Genomic DNA, 22,190 nt, shown 5'->3' on the forward strand with positions numbered 1-22,190 from the left:
TATAGTGATTCTTACCCAATTGTGACATGACGCCGAATCCTCGTATCGCTCGATGCCTGTAAGTAACCGAAAAGTATCCAAGTTTAACAGTTTTAACTGGAAATTATCTACGCGGTTACACAGAAATAGTTCTGTATATTAACGCAGCTACTATGTCTATATATTATATAGCAGAAAAATATATATCCCAAGTTTAAACTTAACAAAGATCAGATCCGGTGTAGCCTGTAAAACCTGCTCTGGTTTCTTCCCCTTTCGCTTTAGTTTATCAAAATGACACGTAGCTGAACTCCGCCTCAAGACAATAGCATCCCACACAGAACTACTAGAAACCGGCTCAGGAGTCAAGGTAAAAGAAACGCGCTCTTTATTGACCATGTACATGTCTTTCCCCAACAATCTTAACAAAGACGCTTCAAACAGTACAAAAGTCGTACTTAACACTCGAGAATCCACCTTGGCCACTCACAGCCCCTCTACTGTTAAGGGGTTACCCCCAGAACTCCCCAGAATTCCACTCTTAACCACTGAGCATAACAGAATGGCAACAAACAAATCGAAATATCACACACACAACTATGTACATATATATACGGACCTAATTTCAGCTATTTACACACGGAGCTATTATTAGAACTCCCCTCAGCGCCGTTACAATTGAAAAAATGTCTCCTGCCAGTCTTTCTCTTCCTCTTTTGAAGTAATGTATGAGTTTTTTCCATTATCATATCATACAGTTTTAAGTACCCCACACAAGTACACATTTATTTCATGAAGGCTATTTAAAACAGCGTATCTGAAGTTCAATGCCTCCAGTGTGGAAATTCTTTCACTTTCATTTTTAAAAATTGCAGAACTTGAACACAGCACTTTTTTTGTACGGTGGGAAATACCAGTTAGAATTGGTGGATTATTTAGAAATAGCAGGGGGCGCAGTGGATTGGACCGGGTTCTGCTCTCCAGTGGGTCTAGGGTTCGAGTCCCGCATGGGGTGTCTTGCGGCGGACTGGCGTCCCGTCCTGGGTGTGTCTCCTCCCCCTCCGGCCTTACGTCCTGTGTTGCCGGGTAGGCTCCGTGACCCCGTATGGGACAAGCGGTTCAGAGAGTGTGTGTATTTAGAAATATAGGGAAATTTCTACAGTTATGGTGGGAAGTGCTGAATGCCAATCACATCCTTTACATTAATGGTGAATTTCAGGACTGTGATAATTAAACAATACTTTTTAGTTATGTTGTAACTATGTTTTCCATTATTCTTGTATCACAGCAACAAACAGTTTCTTCTCAGTTTGCAGACATGAAGGGTGTTTGAAATATGTTATTAAATTAAATGTGCACGATTCATACGTGTTGTCACAACCCCATGAAAGAAAAGCCCGGATTCCCACTAGAGGCACCACCTGAGAACCATGTAATTGAGCAACACCTGCTTTCAATCAACCTGATCAGTTTCCAGCCCTATAAAGGGGCTGAAGTTACTTCACTAGTTTGTAGATTCTTATACAACATTTGGTTGGATGAATGGTTTAGCTATGGACTGGTTTACAGTTTTGTTCATGAAATCAGTAAGACTGTGACAAGCTGGTTCTCTCCCCCCTTCCCTTAAATTTTTTTAAATGCAGAAAGGAGTATAGTCTTTCTTCTGGTTGTATTTGCAAGTGTTAGGTGCTAACTGAGTAGGACAGTATGCTGCACAGGCAATTTTTTTTAATAAACTGCTGTAAATTCAAGGTTTATTGTCACAAGTACCATGAAATTCTTGTTTGAGTGCTTCTCCACAGACTATGAACAATAAACAATAGAGAGTACTGTACAAAAAAAATAATGCTAATAACAATAAATAACAGTAACAATAGCCAGCCAGAGTACTTAAAACTGAGAATACTTAAAGTGACAATGCAAGTAATGTGCTGATGTGCTTAGAGGGAACATTCAAAGTCTAGTTGCAAAAGGTGGCAAATTGGTGAGTGCTGTATACTCCTACAGCAGTGGGGTAAAAGCTGTTCCTGTACCTACCTGTGCGAGTTGGAATAGACCAAGAGTTATACTGTAATATTTGCTACAGCTGCTCCACCTGCTTTGGACGTTCAAGTTTAAACCCACTTTTAGAACTCAGTCTTACCTGTTTGTGTGTGTCCCCGTGTCCCTTCCAGGGTACCAGTCCTATTCTAGCATATTCTAAAGTAAACAGCACAGAATGTAAAACTTGTTCTGTTTTGTCCTTCTCTGAATTCTTTTATTTTATCAGTTTGCTACAGTTCAATCCCTCCAGTATGGAAATTCTCTCACTTTATTTTTTTTTTTAACTAAATTACAGAACTTGAACATGCCACTTATTTGTACAGTTGGGAAGTACACCAGTTAGAATTGGTGGAGTAACTAGAAATATACAGGAAATTCTGTAGTTATAAAGGTGGCAGTTGTTGTAAGTTGTATTGCTGAAGGAGCAGGGATATGAACCAGGCTGGGAAAAGTTACACAAACGCTATCACTGGTATCTTAAACTAACGAGGTATCATTTCTCTGGGACCATGGGGCAACACAGAACAGTATGCAAGACTTAAATAAAATGCAAATATACAACAGTGTGAGATGAGTGCAGGACAATAAATTACAGAACATTAGATACACGGACAATAAACTCACAGGACATGGGCTGTAAACTGCAGCGTAGCAGCAATAAGTATTAAGTAGTAGCAAAAATGAGTTCCATAATAAAACGTGTCTGATGCAACTTCATAAAGCTCAGGTGTGCAGTGGCATTGAGTCATGCTAGGTTAGCTTTTTCACTTGGATTTTTAATTGAACACGATCTTAAAGTTATTGTGCATGAACCTTTACACCTTACATGGACTTAGGAGATCAGGGGTGAAGTCAGTCCAGAAGAGGTGAGTTTTAAGACCCTTTTTAAATGTGGACAGAGATTCAGCAGTTTTGAGGGAGAGGGGGAAGTCGTTCCACCACAACGGAGCCAGAACTGAGAATCTCCGTGCTTTACCTTTCATACGTGGAACCACCAAGCAGGCAGATGTGGAAGAGCGTAGCAGTCTGGTTTGGGTGTAGTGGATGATCAAGTTTTGTAGATATCTGGGAGCAGTTTCACTGATCCTTTTCTATGCCAGAGTCTTGAATTTCATTCAGGCAGCTACAGGAAGCCAATGCAGAGAAACGAGAAGAGGAGATACATGGGAACGCGTCAGAAAGTCAAACACAACTCAGGCAGCAGCATTCTGTATCAGCTGTAGAGGTTTGATGGCAGTAGCAGGAAGGCCACACAGGAGAGACTTGCAGTATCCAGATGGGATGTCACTATGGCCTTGACAAGTAGTTGGACAGAGTCTGTTGAGAGATAAGGACGAATCCTGCGGATGTATCTGCAGGTCTGGATTGTAGCTTTGATGTGCTGAGAGAAAGATAGTTGTGAGTCGATCATGACTCCCAGACTCTTGGCCGAGGAGGTAGGCAAAATGAGTGAGTTGTCCAGTTTGATCGAGAGTTCGTGACAGGAGGACAGGCCAGCTGGGAGGTGTAGAATCTCTGTTTTGGAGAGCTTGAGTTGTAGGTGGCAATCAGACATCCATGCAGAGATGTCTGACAGGCAGGCAGCGATGTGCGCGGAAACGTCTGATGCTCCAAGTGAAAATGAGAGGAAGAGCTGGGTGTCATCAGCGCAGCAGTGGTATTTGAATCCATGGGAGGTGATGACAGGGCCGAGGGAGGAGGTGTAGACTGAGAAGAGCAGAGGGCCCAGTACCGAGCCCTGTGGTACACAAGTTGAGAGAGGTAGAGGAGAAGAACGGAGACCCACTTGATAAGATCTGTCTGATAGTGCTGCTCCTTTGATCCCAAGCTGACCAAGAGAGGAGAGTAGAATGCGATGGTTGACAGTATCAAATGCTGTAGACAGGCTGAAGAGGATGAGGACCGAGGAGAGGGAGGCCGCTCTAGCCACTTGGAGAGCATCAGACACGGCCAGGAGCGCTGTCTTGGTGGAGCGACCAAGTTCGGATCCGGACTGATATCCATCGAGGAGATGGTTCTGGCTGAAGAATTCAGATAGTTGGCCGCCCATTCTGGAGTCTTAGACAGAAATGGGAGGAGGGAGACTGGCCTGTAGTTTTGGACTGAGACAGAATCCAGAGAGGGTTTCTTTACCAGAGATGAAATGAGGGCAGTTTTGAAAGCAGATGGGAAACAGCTACAGCAGAGCGAGGAGTTGATGATCTTAGAACTCAGAATATGAAACTTGCAACTTGGAAGTTTTATTACAGATTACAGAATGGTAAAACAAAAGAAATAGATAAAAATAATGTAAATAAATTGATTATCAGTGTACATGTAGACATGGTTTGAACAGTCCGAGTGGGGACATGACCGCTGAGATATAACAGGTGAAACTAGTCAATAAGGCCTATTGGAGATTGAGAATTTAATGCTGTACAAGTCAAACTAGAACTGTGAAGAAGTGCACATGGTGTATATGTGTATATATTAAATATACAGTATATTTTATTACAGTACAATATTATTCAATCAGGTGGAACAATTTTAAGAGGAAATGAAGCTAACTTCTATTATTCAAATTTCATACAAGGCTGTTATAATGGATTACATTTTGAATTAATTCTGTTTTATGGAAACAAGTTTTACTAACCTGTTGAGCAATATTATATTTTCTTACTGTATTTCAACAATGTACAAAAAAGACCAAAATTTAGCAATAGTTTACACACACACACACACACACACACACACACTTTCAGAACCGCTTGTCCCATACGGGGTCACGGGGAACCGAAGCCTAACCCAGTAACACAGGGAGAAGGCCGGAGGGGGAGGGGACACACCCAGGACGGGACACCAGTCCGTCACAAGGCACCCCAAGCGGGACTCAAACCCCAGACCCACTAGAGAGCAGGACCGTGGTCCAACCCACTGCGCCACTGCGCCACCGCGCCACCGCGCCCCCGCGCGGAAAAGAGACAGTTGAATTAAAATGTTAATAATTTAGCTCATGCCTTTCACAGCTACTTAAGCTTCTTACAATGAGTTACCCATTCATACAGCTGGGTAATTTTTACTGTATCAGTTCAGGGTAACAGCAGGTACAGGGATTTGAACCTGGTTCACAGACAAGGCTCACACTTCTACACCACCAGTTGCTATCATTTTAAAAAAATGCACAGTGGCCATTACCGCCTCATCTCTCCATTTGGATGTGGGTTTGAATCCAGCTCAGCCTGTTCAATTTGCATGTTTTCTCTATGTTCATGTTTGTTTCCACTCAAAGACATGCATTTCAGGTGATCTGTAGTGTATAAAACAGGCTGTGTGTGTGTGAGAGACTTCTACAGATGGTGTTAAAACTTTGTCCGAAGACACCACATGACCAATTTGGCATTTCCTTGTATTAATTATGCTCTTCTCACAGATTTTTAAGAACTTGAAATTAACATTCTCTGACATTAAACAGTTATCCGTTAAATTAGATTCATAGACAAAAAACTGTCAGTTTGTACAGATGAAACTGAACAGATACAAAAATATAGAAAAGCTCTAGTTACAGTTCTGCTCATTATACTCATATATTCATGGCTCGTGCGCTTCAAAAGATATTTTCTGTCCAAATGATCACTTTTGTTCTGAAACAGGAAACAGTAATAGGAGTGAAAAATAAGGATGGAGAAACATAAATACCGTTTAGAAATGATTACAAAAATAAACTTGTCATATTTACATTGATTTCCTACAAAAACAGGTTGTGGTTTAAAGCTGATTGCTGTATTACACACCTCTATCCTGCAGTGTACAACCTGCAAACTCTTTATTAAATTGAGTCAATTTACTCATATTGAGCATAAAGTCAGAGTCATGAGGGAGCCTCTAGGGAAAAGCTACATGGTCATCCATAATATTTCGCCACGTTGTCACTTACCCAGTTATACATCTGTGTAATTTTTACTCCATCAGTTCAGGGTAAGTACCTCGCTTAAGAGTATTACAGCAGAAACAATATTCTTCACTATCCACTGCTGCTTGTCCAGAAAAGTCAAGAATCTCTCATGGATCTGTTTTACAGGAATCAACCCAAGTTCTCTCATTGTACATCTCCTCCAGAATATTCTGTCCCATGAATCATCTGTTGTAGAATTTTTGTAAAACTCCATGTAAAGCAGTTTATAAAAATCTTGGAAAACACTTCACAAAATAATACTTCAGAAGAGAGTGTCAGCAGGCAGAACTTCTGCCTCCCAGTACCTGGACTGTACAACTGGATGTAGGTCTAATTAACTCTTGGAGTTTGCATGTTCTCCCCATGTTTGTGTGGGTTTCCTCCGGGTGCTCTGGTCTCCTCTCACAATCAAAAGATGTGTTTCAGGTGACTTGGAAACATTAAATTGCCCTTAATGTGTGTGTCATTGCCCTATGATGGACTGGCATCCTGGCCAGATGAACACTGAATAGCCAAGTGCCCTGTGCTTCCAGGATGGGCTCCAGACTGCTGCAACCCTGCCTTTGGATAAGTGGTTATGGGTCATGAGTGAGTGGGTGATATTTCATGGGCTTCAGAGCCTCCTGATTCTTTTCCATCTTCTTATAAGACATTACGGAAGTCACCAGTTGTCACATCTTCACTGTCTGATCTATCCTCAACAGACTGAGGTGAGATATTTAATTCAGTGCAAAATTTCCTTTCTTTGTTTATTCCACAATTTGTGGGGATCTGAGCAGGAATCTGGGGAAAGAAACAATGAGATTTTAAAGAAAAGCAACACAATATGAGCTTAGTAACAGCAACAGTAATGAGCAGTTATGTGTTTATATTAAAACTTTAAAGATGTCTTTTCAGAGCCAACATGAATTTAAGGCTCATATCAACTAGAGACAACATTTAGTCAATGAATAATTTATCTTAATGTTATAATGCAGTTTCTCACACGTGTCTCATCAACTTCAGTTTCTTCTCGTTGCTTGAGTGGCCTTTCCTGCTATAACAGCAGAAAATTGAAATATTGTTAATTGTACCAATTAAAAAAGTTTAAAGTTAATACTGAGTAGTATATAGATAAAATATTCAGTGTAATATCAAAGAATAAATAGGCAAAAACTTATTAAAACAAACCTGATCCTGTTTTAACGGCCCTAAAAAAGGAATAAAATGTCAGTATTGTTCTGTCTTCATGGCAAAACTGATCGTAATTTGCATTTGGTTAATTTTTAATGGACATATTTTGTATGTACAAAGTAATTAAATTTGTCTCACCCGATGGACTAGAGTTGGTTTTCTTTGTGCTGAACCTGAATATGCACAGTGCAACTCCGCCTCCAACTAGTGATAACACAAAAATTATTCCAACTACAATCCAAGCTATCACAGGACCCCCATTCTGTCCACATTGAGAGTCAGACACACTGTTTCCTGGCTTGACTGGGGAAAGTCCTTTGGATTCACAGCTGTGAAAATACATATTAATATATATAAATATTGAAAAAATAAAATTAAAATTAAATAAATTTCTAAGAAGATAATGACAAAAACAAGAATCATTAAAGACTTACTTTGTGTGTGGTGTACAGGATGTAGAAGACCCATTTGAGTAAGAGTTTTCAGGGCAGTTCTCACACACAGTGTCAGCAGAGTCTGTTCCTATAATAGTAAAACAAAGAAAATATTTTACAAAACCCTAAAATGGAGAGTACACTGCAAATTTACAAGGTTACAGAGGGGTTTAAAATAAAAAATAAACACATCAGACCAGGTTGTCTGATGAAGTGTCCAGGTTTGCAGGTTGTGTGTTTCTGTGCTGCTCTACATCCTCCCCCATAAGGATCAATACAATAGTTCCCTTCCAGGACTCCGCACACTGTGTCTGAAGAGGCTGTACACTCCTTTACTGTCTTTACAAGAAGACCTGTTGATGCAAAATCAAGAATATCCATGATAGACTGTACAATTAATTTGTACAAAAAAGTGGTTGATTTGAAACATGACTTCTCACCTTGGTCACACACTGTACAGGGAAAGCAGTAACTCAGACCATTTGGTTTGTTGGTGAAAGTGGATCCAATACATGGTACACAGGAAGTACTGGTGAACTCTGTACACTGTCTGTAAACCCGAGTGCCTAAAAAACAATAAATGTCTTCTAATTATTTCACACCGTTTTCCATCTGGGAACATGTATCTGTAATCCACAAATCAAGTATCTGTATACTGTACATATATTAGAGGGGCTGCAGTAAAAGCAAACACAACCTACCAGGTGGACACATAGGACAACATTGTCCATCTGTTTCATATTCAGCCCGATCACATGGAGAATTTAAGTTTGATTTTAAAATCAGAAGAAACAGTGTACATATCTGACGAGAGAAGAAAATATTTCAAATTAAATATATGCAAGTATCAAATAAATACATGGTTGAATATATTGCAAAACATTGAAGCTGTGGTGGTGAAACCATGTGTAGCAAAGTAAATGATGTATGTATATTTTAAGGGATACTTCAGTTCTTAGGATATACAAAAAAACTTAATTTTTTAATGATAAATCAAAATGAAAAAACACATACATGGAATTTTTTGCCCCTGATTGGAGAATATCAATATTATTCACACTGAAATCATTACATTATCCATCTCTTTTTTCTGGTGACACCTCTGCTGCCTTCAGACTGACCCACCTGAATGGTACCTTGTTAAGGTTAATTCTCATGTGGGATCTTAATCAGAAGGTGTTTTCAGTGTGACTTTACTAAAAGGCTCTGCTTTCAGATACTGTAGAAGTTTTCTTGGTGTTATTAAATATTAGTCATCTTTTTTTTAGTACTGCATTTCTGGGATTTGTAAAATATTGAAATTTTTTTAACATGAAGTTTGCTGGAATCCCCCAAACCAAATATTCATCACACCACACTATTTGAAGGCAGATTGTGATGAAGAATGTAGTGACAAGAATCATTTCATCCACTGAATGCAGAAGAGAGTGTTTATAAGGTACAGTATTTAACTGACATTGACAGCTGGTTTCTGTGGGGAGTCAGTGGTTCAGCTTATTAATATGTACATTTCATTTTTCAGCGAAGAAAATGGCAACATACTGACTCAAATACACACGCTGTTATTAACTGAAAGACAGAAAGACTTCCCTTATAAATTAAAAAGAGAATTATTCCTACATACCGCTTTGTAGAGAAGATGATTATGCAAATCCATTGGGAAAAAGTGCCCATAAAGCGAGTGAAGTAATAATATCTTATACGTAACGTATAAAACTGTTTTCATCCTTTTGATACAGTGCGAAGTTTGGTATCCTGAGGAAAAAGACTCATTTTAGTGCATTCATATTTCAGTCAGTCCCCGAATTACAAATGAGTTCTGTGTTCCCAGTCTGTCTTTAAGTTGGATTTTGTCTTTAGAATCGCATGTCTGCAGCTATGTGTCTCTTTCTTCTAATGTAATGCACAAATTGTATTTTCTATGAGATGCATGTCACTTGGAGAAAAATGCTACATTAATAAATGTAAATTGGCATTGGAACAGTTAGGTGGGTATTCTATCTAAGATGTCGTCAGTTGTCAAATGTTTGTCATCCTATCGTGTACCTTTCTATGCATAAACAATTTTAAAGAAACACTTCCGGATACACTAGAAAATATTTAATATAACAATACAGTAATAATAATAACAACAACAACACAATGTGATGATAATTACAGTGAAAATAACAATGTAATGATAATGACAACAACAATAATAATAAATGTAACTACAGTATTTATAATAGAGAGAGAAGTACAGGATCGTTCATTCAGAATCAAAGGACTAGACGTTGTGGTCAGGGACGGGCGAACGGCCAGATGATCGGAGAAGTAACAGAGCAGAGGCGAATATCCGAAATCGTATTCAAGGGACAACAAGCCACAAGCCAAGGTGAGCGGTTGTTATCAAAGAGACGTGGAGCGGGACTGGGGAACGATGGATGGGGGTCAGGACTTGGAAAAGCAAAGTGAGGGGGGGTTGAGAACACAGAGGGGGGGCAAGTTGTGTCGAGTGACATTCCGCAACTGGGAAGAGGTTCAGAAGTGTCTTTTATAGCTGAGTGCTCGCTCAGAGAGAGAGAGAGAGAGAGAGAGAGAGAGTGCATGCAAAACATTAATAAAGAAAGAAACTTCATGTTCGCTGGCGTTTCGCCTTTTTCCAATTTTCTCCTGGTTTCAATCATGATCGTTTCCCTTTTTTCTTTCATGTATCACCAGCATCACATTTATGCTTTGGTGTCATGGTTAGGAGAGTAAAAACAAAAAAATTAAAGCCAAATACAGTAACTTAGTAACACATCATCATGACACAGGAAAAGAAGGAAATCTTTTGTCCTCCCTTAGACTCACGCGCCGACAATCCGCTGTAGAGGCGCAATAATTTATGCCCGCGGCACTAGTCCGTTCTATTGTTTAGCACCTAAACTACAGTCCTTTTGGAAAAAAAAAAAACCAGTGTGGTTCTGAACTCCTTCGGGTCATTACAGTAGTATGAACAGAGTGGTGTTGAAACGGGCCAATCGTGGTAAATTAATGGATATTATGTGTGTAAACTCGGAGTAGAGTAACTATAAATACCAGTTTTATGTACTAGGTTAGCAGGGCAGAGACACTCAGATCCACAGTTTGTTTCACGGAGAACATTTTATAGTTGCTTTTAAGGGTAAAGAATAAGTTGTTGAGTCATGTCTACACGTGTCAGTTTCGTGTGAAATAAAAGGACAACATTATGATTAACACGCACTCCCACACTTCTTACGTCACACCGTTCTTTGAACCCCGCCCTCATAACAAGAACAAGAAGAAGAATAAGAACAACCCATAGGAAGAAAACAGAAACGTAACAACTTATTGAACAATTAAATAACAAATTAAATAACAAATAATACCGCAAAACTTACTCAGAATGCTCCTTCTAGGTGTGGATTTTTCTGTATGAAAAATAAGCATCGAAACAGAGAGTCGCAGGACCACACACAGAGAGTAACAGTATATATTTTACACCGTCTGTCCGAGGAAAATACAGAAAGAAACACCAGCAACGTTAAATCTGCGTCGAAGCGCACGAGTTTATTCCTGGAGAGGAAAACTTGAAACTTTTCGATCGATGTCCTTCTGTCTGAACGTCCTGTGTTTGCTCTTGTTCCAACTCCAAAGTAAAAGCGAAAGTATCTGTTACTCGGCGGGTGGGGGGGGGAGGGAGGGGGGAGTGTATCTAGTAGTACAAGTGTAAAAGGGCTGCACCAGTACCTATCCTGTGTTTGTGCAGTGAAACCTAAATACAGCGTTTAACCGCCGAATGAACTCATTCGCAGTACAACGTCATTTTGAGTTTTTACCTTTTTTTCCCCCCCACCCATCAGAGTAACATGAATTTGAAGCAGAGTTGTTCGACCCAGCTGGGGTTTATTTTATTTTATTAACAGAGCAAGATGGTGGTAAAAACGAGGTGAAGAACCCAAGTGAGAGGAGAAAAGAAAATGACAGTCAGTGTTTCGGAGTGAAGCGCTGCGAGGAGGTAGGAAGGTGGTATCACAGGTAAAGCAGGGTAAACTGAGTAAAACTGGGATGGTGCCTTTGTTCCATGCGAGCGCAGTGTGTTACACATTACTGTCAGTGGGATGTCGCTTTTGGGCAGCATCTCTAACCCATTACGCTACCAGCTGCCCTTAACATTATTTCATCTTTATGCTGTTCAGAATTGAATTAAAAAACTGATAAATCCTTATGTGGTTTAATACAGTTTTATTCAGATTTGCTTAAATTCTGTGGTGTTCAAGAGGATACAAATAACTTGTCAGTGATGGCAATGAAATAAGATATTAATAACTAATTGTTATCAAGGTGCATAGTTGTATTCCACTGTTACCGAACCTCAGTCATCCCCCCTCATTTCATGTCTAACCTTGAGACAGACAGTTTTCTAGAGTCAGAGAGTCATGTTACAATATGCATTTCATAATTACCACAGAAGAGATTTCCACATGTTGGGGCAAAAAGCTGTTCAAGTTAAGGAACACAGACCTTGTTCAAGCAAGAAGTTCATTTCACATGAGGAACAGACACTAAACATCCTGAGTTGAACCTTGTTACTGGTGTGGAAGAGTAGCAAGGTCTCGTGACTGTCAAAGTCAAATATTTAATAAATACAGTCAAGATTCAGCCAAAGTGCTACACAGAATAATGCCAATACAAGGAAGTCACCAAGTGACTTGAGGTACCCCTCTAAAAAGGACAACATTTATGGCCAGAGAAGCCCATGTTCACCATAAATTACAATTATTTACCCTTTAATACGGTCACACAGAACCAAGGACGTGGGAAAGGCTGAACCCACATGCAGGATCACTGGTCAAAAACCAAGGGGTCAGGTGAGTTCTCATTGTCAGGAATAAGGACCAAAGAAGGCCCGTTGTCTCGTTAAGATTCCACAAGTTTGAAGGCACTAAGGAGGGTCTTTTAAAGCCGAGTGTTCTAATTGTCATCAGGTGCTTGATTGTCTTCAGGTGCTGTCGATTGCGGTGCAGGTGTGGACGTGACAAATACAGCTGGGAATTTTTGTTGGGGTAAATCTTTCCTGAGTGTACTGTAGCTGAATTGAAATTATTATTAAGAATCTTTAGATCACATAGCTACGGTCCCTTTTAACTGACTGCTAATTACCACAGATGGTTAAAATTATTTGTGATTCAGTGCAAAACACTTCCCACTGACAGTTGTATAATTCTAATTTACAACAACACAAATTGGCTAAAGCTGCTAATCCCGACATCCTGACACCACACACCTTCAACCACCTACTGATATATTGCAATGCAAGAGATCACTATAGCTGCAGTCCAGCCATTTCCCAGGACAGCCTCCTCATTTGTCCAAGGCTCCTTTAAGGTTATAGCGAGTGGCAGTTTTGGAAGGCCAGATATTCCTGGACATTGGCAGAGTACTGCGAGTAGTCTTGGTGTGCCAGGAGATCGGCTGTGAGAGCTCCCAGGAGCTCTCCTTTATCACAACGTCTGTCCATCAGATGGCCTCAGTAGCAGTTCAGTGACTCTCGGTGTTCCAACAGGTGTTCCAAAGTGACAGCCAAGTGTTGGCAGCTCACAGCACTGCTCAGATGTGATGTCCAGCAGAAGGCTGAGTGTTCTGGCCACTAGAGGAGCAGCAAATGCTGCTGCTTTAGTCAATGTGCAGAACACAGGCATCTATAGCTGAAAATCTATGAGGAAAAGAAAAAGAGGAATCAGAAAAGGCTGAATGGCAATAACACTTCATTCTCTTAATTCTTTTTTTTAATCAATAAATACTTGTTTTTTGATTTTTGTGAGATCTCCCCCCCCCCTAAGTGTTCCCTGGTTTACCTAAAAGTAACACATTTATTAAAAAAAAGCATAGTCCTTTATGCCACTGTTTAACTGTTTTATTTGACTACACACTAGTGGCCTGATTTAGCTCATCTTAATTTCATTTTCAAAGTTCTGTCATTGTATTTTCTTACCTGTACAAAGTTCTTCTTGAAGCATGTTTGTATTATTTCTCCCTTTGCATTTCTGTTAACACAGTAATAGGCAGTTTTTATTAATATTATATATTGCAATAGACGGGGGGACACGATGGTGGAGCGGTGCAGAGGGTTTGGCCTGTGCCTGCTCTCTGGCGGGTCTGGGGTTCAAGTCCTGCTTGGAGTGCCTTGTGACGGACCGGCGTCCTGTCCTGGTCTGTGTCCCCTCCCCCTCCAGCCTTACGCTCTGTGTTGCCGGGTTAGGCTTCGGCTTGCCGTGACCATGCTCGGGAGAAGCGGTTTCAGACTGTGTGTGTGTGTATTGTGATGTATGCCATTCAGTGGGCATAGAACAAAAAAATTATATACCTCTGTTCCCTTTGACTTAGCAAGATAGTGCAGGGAACATGAAGATTGATGTACCAGTTTCTTGTCCTGGTTCCGGCACTTTGACCCTGCATGGACAAAAGGTCAAAAATGAATGAGTGAATTACATTCATTAAGAACATACACAGCCTACACTTTGTGGGCAAATGTTACAAAGTAACAGACTCAACAAACCTACATTACATTGTATTTATTTTTGTCTATAGTTTCTATCTGCTTATCATAAACCGTTCACTTAAGTCAGTTGATACAGAATGCTACTACATGAGTTGTGTGACCTACCAAAGCATTCTCATGTACCCCGACTCCTTGTCTATCTAAAGTGACTTCCTGTAGCTGTATGTGTAAAGTTCAAACCCCTGGATAAAGCCTACAAACCCATCAACAAATCTACTCCCTGATATTAGTAAGTAACAATTCAGTCTGTTCATAAAACAGTAGAACAAAGAAAATATTTGACGAAACCCTAACAATGAGATTACATAAAAAATTTGCAAGTTACAAATCATACAGATGGATTTACTTGAGGTGGCACAGCGAGTAGCGCTGCTGTCTCACAGTGCCTGAGTGATGCAAGAGAACATGGGTTTGATCCCTGCTCAGTCTGTGTGGAGTTTGCATGTTCTCCCCATGTCTGTGTGGGTTTCCTCCAGGTGCTCCGGTTTCCTCCCACAGTCCAAAGACATGCTGTTCAGGTTCCCCCATAGTGTGTGAGTGACAGAGAGAGTGTGTTCCCCTGATGAATGCATGAGTGACCCAGTGTAAGTAGTGTATCTAGCAGTGTAAGTCACAGCGGTGAATAAGGTGTGTGGGCATAGTATCCATTGTAAGTTACTTTGAAGAAAAGCCTCTAAGTGAATATATGAAAAATTTAAAGTAAAGCACATGAACACATCAGACCAGGGTGTTTGATGAAGTGCCCAGGTTTGCAGGTTGTGTGTTTCTGTGCTGCTCTACATCCTCCCTCATAAGGATCAATACAATAGTTCCCTTCCAGGACTCCACACGCTGTGTCTGAAGAGGCTTTACACTCCTTTACTGTCTTTAAACCAAGACCTGTTGATGCAAAAATGAAGAATATCCATGATAGATTGTAGAATAAATTTGTCAAGTTTAAAAAAGTGGTTAATTTGAAACACGACTTCTCACCGTTTTCACACAGTAAAGTACTGGTGTATGCTGTACAGTGTCTGTAAACCTGAGTTCCTAAAGAAGAGTGAATGTGTCCCGATTTTGTCACACCCTCTTCCAAATGAGAACATGTGCCTGTACAGGCAGTCCCCAGATTACCAACGAGTTCCCTTCCTCAGTCTGTCTTTAAGTCAGATTTTGACAGAAGTCAGAACGGTTCGGTATGGTGGGTATCTAACGTCAGTCAAATGTTTGTCTTTGTATATGGTATATTGTGTATCTTTCTTTGCATATGAAACATTAAGGAAACACTTCCAGATACACTAAAACATCTTTAATATAACAATAGAGTGATAATAATAGTACAATATAATGATGTAATAAGAAATGTAACAACAGTATTGATAATAGAGAGAGAGAGACATAGAAAGAGATGATAATTAATGTTACTACTTTCATGATAGAGGACACTGAGGAAGCTGGACCCAAGTGCAAGATTGTTTCTTTAGAAAGGACTAGATGAATGGGGGGTGTGAGGACATCGCAGCTTCAGCTGGTACCCACTGTGTGGTGGATCTAGGGTTCGAGCCCAGCTTGGGGTGCCTTGTGATGGACTGGTAATCTGTCCTGGGTGTGTCTCCTCTCCTCCTTGGCCTTGCACCCTGCGTTGCTGGGTAAGGCTCTGGCTTGTCGTGACCCTTGGAACAAGCGGTTGTTGACAATGGATGGATTGACTAGATGTGTTCTCGTGGATGGGGAAGAGTGAATGGTCAGTCTTAAGTGCATGAAGTCAGAGCCATGAGGGAATCTCTGGGGAAAGCTAGACGGTCATCCATAATTAATATTTTGCCACCATGTCTGTTACCCAGTTATACAGCTGTGTAATTTTTACTCCATCAGTTCAGTATAAGTCCCGCTCAAGAGGAAAACAACAGGAACAGGATTCTTCTCTATCCACTGCTGCTCGTCCAAGAAATTCACACACACACACACACACACACACATTTTCAGAACCGCTTGTCCCATACAGGGTCACGGGGAACCGGAGCCTAACCCGGCAACTCAGGGTGTAAGGCTGGAGGGGGAAGGGACACACCCAGGACGGGACGCCAGTCCGCCGCAAGGCACCCCAAGCAGGACTCGAACCGCAGACCCACCGGAGAGCAAGACTGTGGTCCAACCTACTGCGCCACCGCACCCCCTCCAAGAAATTCAATGGATCTGTTTTCCAGGAATGAATCCCAGTTCTTTCATTTCACTTTTTGTCTTCAACGTTCTGCTCCATGATTCATCTGTTGTACAATTCTGCTAAAACTCTATGTGAAAAAGTTTATAAAAATATTTAACAAAATAATACCATGGCTCACAGTGCTCTGGTTTCGGATGAAGCAAAGATGGATGCACAGACAGCGTTTATAATGAACATTTTGATAGAGCACCAGCACACAGGGAAATAATACTTTTGGTCGAAGGACCCCATTTCCTATGGTACCTGTGCGCCAAGATAGCCCCCAGGCTCTTTCCTCTCACAAGCAAACAGTCACCCCTGTATTTTGTCCATAAGTCTCCCTAGTGGTTGAGCACTTTTTATTTATTAATTTTTTTAACCAGTGCATCAAACCTGCCTTCTTAACCTGCTTGGCACCCCCACCCTCCGGCTTTCATTTTACCCAGAATCCAACTACTTACAATAGACCTGTTTTCCCGCCCAAACTGGTGGTAACACGGGTCATTGCAATACTTCAAGAAGAGGGTGGCAGCAAGTCAAACTTCTGCCTCGCAGCACATCGATTGTACAACTAGATGTAGGTTTGCTTAGTTCAATCTTGGAGTTTGCATGTTCTCCTAAAGTTTGTGTGGGTGTCTTCCACGTGCTCGGGTTTCCTCCAGGTGCTCAGGTTTCCTCTCACAGTCCAAAGATGTGTTTCAGGTGAATTGGTGACACTAAGTTGCTCTTCATGCGTGTGTCACTGCCCGGTGATGGACTGGCATCCTGTCCACAGTGAACACTGACACTGAGTAGCCTGGTGCCCTGTGCTTCCAGGATGGGCTCCAGACTGCTGCAACCCTGCCTTTGGATAAGTGGTTATGGGTCATGAGTGAGTGGGTGATATTTCTTGGGCTTCCCATGCTTCTCCTTCTGTTTCATCTTCTTACAAGACTTTTTGGAAAACATCAGCTGTCACATCTTCACTGTCTCAACAGACTGAGGTGAGCCATTTAATCCAGTGCAAAATGTCATTTGTTGGTTTGATTCACAATTTATGATGATCTGGGCAGGAATCTGGGGAAAGAAAGAATCTGATGTTAAAAACATCCAACAAGCTTAGTAACAGGACCAATAATGAGCAGTTGCATTTACATGAAAACTTTAAAGATGTGTTTTCAGAGCCATCATCAATGGAAGGCTCATATCAGCTAGAAGCAACATTTAGTCAAGCATTTATTTTAATAATTTTATAACAGTTTCTCACTTTTTCCTGATCGATTTCACTTTCTTTTGATTGCTGCAGTGGCCTTTCCTGTTATAACAGTAGGACATTGAATTATCGTTAATTGTACCAATTTCAGAAATTTAAATAATTTAATCTAGAGAAGTATACAGATAATAGAAAAAAATAGTATGTGAGACATCAGACAATATATAAGCAAAAACATTTAAAAACAAACCTGATCTTGTTGTAAGGGCCCTAGAAAAGAGAATAAAATGTTTGTACTGTACTGTCAATGTCAATTTGAATAGTTAATTTCAGTGTTCATGGCAAAACTGATGGTAAGTTTAATTTTGTTAATTTTTAATGGACATGTTTTCTATATACAAAGTCATTAGTATTGTCTTACCTGGTTTACTGGAGTTGTTTTTCTTTGGACAGAACCCTAGTTTGTACAGTGCTACTCCTATTGCTAACACTACAATTATTCCAACTACAATCCCAGCTATCATAGGACCCAAATTTTTCTCTCCACACTGAGAATCAGACACACTGTCTCCTGGTTTCACTGTGGGAAGTCCTTTGGATTCACAGCTGTGAAAAAACATTTACAGATATATATGAGATTATATATGATATACCTAAGATACACTGAACCATAAAATTTGTTGCATTTTTGTTTTATGCAATTAAAATCCAAGGAGATGATGACAAAAATTAGAATAAGAGAATTACTCTGTGTGTGGTGTACAGGATGTAGAGGATCCATTTGAAAAAGAGTTTTCGGGGCAGATCTCACACACAGTGTCAGCAGAGTCTGTTCCTATAATAGCAAAACAAAGAAAATATTTTACCAAACCCTAAAATGGAGATTACATTAAATATTTACAAGGTTACAAATTACAGATGGATATAAAGTAAAACACATAACACATCAGACCAGGGTGTTTGATGACATCTCCAGGTTTGCAGGTTGTGTGTTTCTGTGCTGCTCTACATCCTCCCTCATAAAGATCAATACAATAGTTCCCTTCCAGGGCTCCACACACTGTGTCTGAAGAGGCTGTACACTCCTTTACAGTCTTTAAACCAAAACCTATTAAAGAAAAATTAAGAATATCCCAGACAGGCTATAGAATAGATTTATCAAATTTACAAAAAAGTGGTTAATTTGAAACGTGACTTCTCACCTTTGTCACACACTATGCAGGGAAAGCAGTAACTCAGACCATTTGGTTTGTTGGCGAAAGTGGACCCAATACATGGTACACATGAAGTACTGATGAACTCTGTACAGTGTCTGTAAACTCGGGTTCCTAAAGAAAAATAAATGTGTACTGATTATTTCACACCCTCTGCCAAATTAGAAAATATGCCTGTAATCCACAAATCAAGTATCTGTACACTGTATATTAAAGGGGCTGCAGTAAAAGAAAACTTACCAGGTGGACACATGGGACAACATTCTTCAATTATTTTATATTCAGCCTGATCACATGGAGAACATAAGTTTGGTTTTAAGATCAGAAGGAACACTGCACGTATCTGATGAGAGAAGAAAATATTTCACCTTAAGTATTATATGCAGCTATCAAATAAACGCTAGAATACTGCAAAGCATTGAAGATAGGGTGGAGAAGCCATCTGATGTATGCATTTTAAAGGACACTTCAGCTTTCTAAGATACACAAAAAAGAAAACTGTTTTTTATAATGATAAATCATAATGAAAAAACATACATGGAATTTTTTTGTCCCTGATTGGAGAATATCAATATCATTCATACTGAAATCACCACATTATCCATCTTTTTGTGGTGACACGTCTGTTTGTCACTGGTGTTCCTGGCATCCCTGACAACTGCGTGCTTGACAACCGTGGATCCGATGACCGCGTGCCTAACAGCTACCTGCTGAACGACCACCACGACCCTCCCAGTGACAACCCTGGAGACACAGTATAAAAACACCCACTCCGACGCACCTAGCCACGAAACTTACAACTGAGAGATGTTCTCCTCACCTATCTGCCAAGGCTCTCTGTTCTGTGGGCACAACCTTCATGTGATATAAATAAAGCAACTTAAACATCAGCATCTGAGTCTGCTCTTCTGGTTTCCTACACTCAACATGACACCGCTTCCTTCAGATTAACCCACCTGAGTGGTGTTGTGTTTACTCAGTAAACACACTGAGAATGATATTGCTAACTGGCACGTAGCCTCGTTTAATGTTCACGCTGGGTTTTCACAACCATGTGCTTTTTTGTATCTCCTCTAAATCCGCTTCCTTGCTGCCTAGGTATCCTTCCTGTACCTACCGAACACATCTGCCCTCTATAGGTAATAACAGAAACAACAACTGATCACCACAAGTGGTACTTTGTCAAGGTGAATTCTCATCTGGGATGTTAATCAGAAGGTGTCTTCAGTGTGACTTTATTCAACGGCTCTGCTCTCACATACTGAACAAGCTTCCTTTGTGTTGTCATTAATTATTAGTGGTGTTTTGTGAGTACTGCATTTCGGGGATTAGTTTGTAAAATAATAATGAAATTTCGCTACTGTAAAATCTGCTAGAATCCCCCAAACCAAATATTCATCACACTGTACTATTTCAGGCTAGATTGTAACCAAGAATGTAGTGACAAGAATCACGGAAAGCAGCAATGTGTGTTTATAAGGTACAGTATTTAACTGATATTGACAGCTGGTTTCTGTGGGGAGTCAGTGATAGCAACAGCTTATTAATATGTGCATTTTTTTTTCAAGCAAAGAAAATTGCAATAACTTGACTCAAACACACACAAGGTAAGTGTTCTTAACTGAAAGACGGAAAAGACAATTATTCTTACATACCACGTGGTAGAACATCACATCCAAATCCATTGAGGAAAAAATAACAAGTGTTTGAGAAGTGCCCATAAATGCGAGTTAATTAATAATATCTTATATCAAGCTGTTTTTATCCTTTGCAACCATGTTCAGTTGTAAAAGTTCATTCTTCAACCTGAGGAAAAAGAGACTCATTTCAGTACATTTATATTTCAGTCAGGAGGTTCATGGTCTCTGTTACCTGCAGTATCTGCTTGACTGCTTCTTGCCCATTTTTCCACGGTCACTGTTGTTGTGTTTACTCAATAAACACGCTGAGAGTGATTCCTGTTAAACTGGAGTGTACCCTCGTCAGCGACACACACATGTAGACACGACTGAACTATTTAAACCACAAAGCAATTGAATTAGTACACAGAAAACGCTTTAATTTTACTTTTAAAACATTCTATGTAATACTACTAGGAAGGTGATCAGCAATCGTCGATATTCTGGTAAAGTTTTATGCAACTACTTGTGTGATGAACATTGGTTCATATGCCATGGAAAGAATCACACACACACACACACACTTTCTGAACCGCTTGTCCTATACAGGGTCGCGGGGAGCCGGACCCCAACCCGGTAACAGAGGGCTTAAGGCCGGAGGGAGAGGGGACACACCCAGGACGGGACGCCAGTCAGTCGCAAGGCACCCCAAGCGGGACTCGAACCCCAGACCCACTGGACAGGAGTACCCGGTCCAACCCACTGCGCCACCGCGCCCCCTGGCGACAGGAACGCCGTTTTCCTAAGTCTCGCGGATTTGTCAAGTGTACTTAAGAATCCTACGTCTACATGATCTATGTCTCTTTCTGCCAATATTAATACACACACTGTATTTTCTGACATGTACGTCGCGGCTTTGGAGAAAAGCGTCTGCTAAATTAATAAATAAGTGTAAAACGAACTAAGTCAGTCAGTGCCTTTTTGTCTGATCTGAGTGTCTCTTCCGCCCTCTTCAAAAACTGTAGTTATTCTACTCCGTGTTTACACACATCTACATTTATTTACCGCGTTATTTGCCCGTTTCGACACCACTGTTCATCACACACACGCATACTTACACTAAATGCTCCATGATCTGGGTGAAGATTCTCTTTACCCGTCGCCGGTATGAAAAATAAAACGAAAAAGTATCGAAAAAGAGTCGCAGGACCGCTGAGTAAACAGGAATATTTACACCGTCTGTCGGAGTAAAGAACAGAAATACCAACAAGAGCGGTAAATGTGCGTCGAAGCACACAAGTTTACTCCTGAAGAGTAAACAAACTAGTTAGCAAAACTGCATGATTCAAATCTGTTCAGTCTGGACTGTCATATCATATGCTGTTTCGTGATACTGATAGTAAAAACGAAAGTATCGGAGCTCTGTGTCACTCCGCGGGGGTGGTGATACAAGAATCTTAGTACAAAGTGTAAAAAACTATGGCTGTACCCACCTATAGCCTATAGTATGCAATAAAATCTACTGTACAGCATTAACCACCGAACGAATTTACTAGCACTACTAGTAGAAGCATAATTCTGGATTCATACGAAGTTCTTTTTACTTTTTACGACGTGTATTGATTATTGTAACGACCCGCGTTACCCGGAGTTTGATGGGTTTGTTCTAAGTATTTGGATTGTGGGTAAAATATGAGTAAGTATTTCTGGGGATTTACGAGCAATATAAGGATGACTGTGTGTTGGAGAGTGAGGAGCGAGAATGGCAGGGGGGACGGGCTAGGTCTAGGATGCTGAGAAGATACTAGATAGGCTTGTTGAGGTGCAGGTCCTTCGGAGTTACGGGGTAAGTTCCTTTTTAATTATTTATGGTTTTAAG

The 22,190-nt window shown here is 40.5% G+C and overlaps 3 protein-coding genes across 10 annotated transcripts in view; 1 reads left to right on the forward strand and 2 right to left on the reverse strand.

Annotated features, from left to right (window-relative positions):
• LOC108922354 (tumor necrosis factor receptor superfamily member 14-like) overlaps positions 1-613 on the reverse strand; it is an 83,035-nt gene extending 82,422 nt beyond the window's left edge. For 5 of the 7 annotated variants that reach the window (XM_029247618.1, XM_029247617.1, XM_029247611.1 and 2 more), the window contains exon 1: positions 16-244. The gene's annotated coding sequence lies outside the window, so the exon portion shown is untranslated. Of the gene's footprint in view, positions 1-15; positions 254-598 lie in introns of those variants that run through there. The other 2 variants (XM_029247615.1, XM_029247614.1) reach the window with 2 other exon arrangements.
• The window catches only part of LOC114909298 (NACHT, LRR and PYD domains-containing protein 12-like), a 454,333-nt gene that overhangs the window by 331,192 nt on the left and 100,951 nt on the right, over positions 1-22,190 (forward strand). The window lies entirely within an intron of this gene.
• LOC108922352 (tumor necrosis factor receptor superfamily member 14-like) lies at positions 6,385-9,309 on the reverse strand. Of its 2 annotated transcripts, none has more exons than XM_018732436.1 (9): positions 9,185-9,309; positions 8,262-8,364; positions 8,001-8,126; positions 7,758-7,913; positions 7,561-7,648; positions 7,265-7,455; positions 7,124-7,143; positions 6,939-6,986; positions 6,385-6,736 (listed from the first exon to the last, which is right to left on the reverse strand). In XM_018732436.1, the coding sequence occupies exons 1-9, from the start codon at positions 9,284-9,286 to the stop codon at positions 6,596-6,598; spliced, it is 975 nt and encodes a 324-aa protein (XP_018587952.1). In that variant the 5' UTR covers positions 9,287-9,309; the 3' UTR covers positions 6,385-6,595. The 2 variants fall into 2 exon arrangements, with proteins under 2 accessions (XP_018587952.1, XP_018587951.1); XM_018732435.1 differs by having other exon boundaries at positions 6,939-6,989.

The sequence above is a fragment of the Scleropages formosus genome, chromosome 2 (genome assembly GCF_900964775.1).
Source record: "Scleropages formosus chromosome 2, fSclFor1.1, whole genome shotgun sequence".
NCBI classification, from domain to species: Eukaryota; Metazoa; Chordata; class Actinopteri; order Osteoglossiformes; family Osteoglossidae; genus Scleropages; species Scleropages formosus.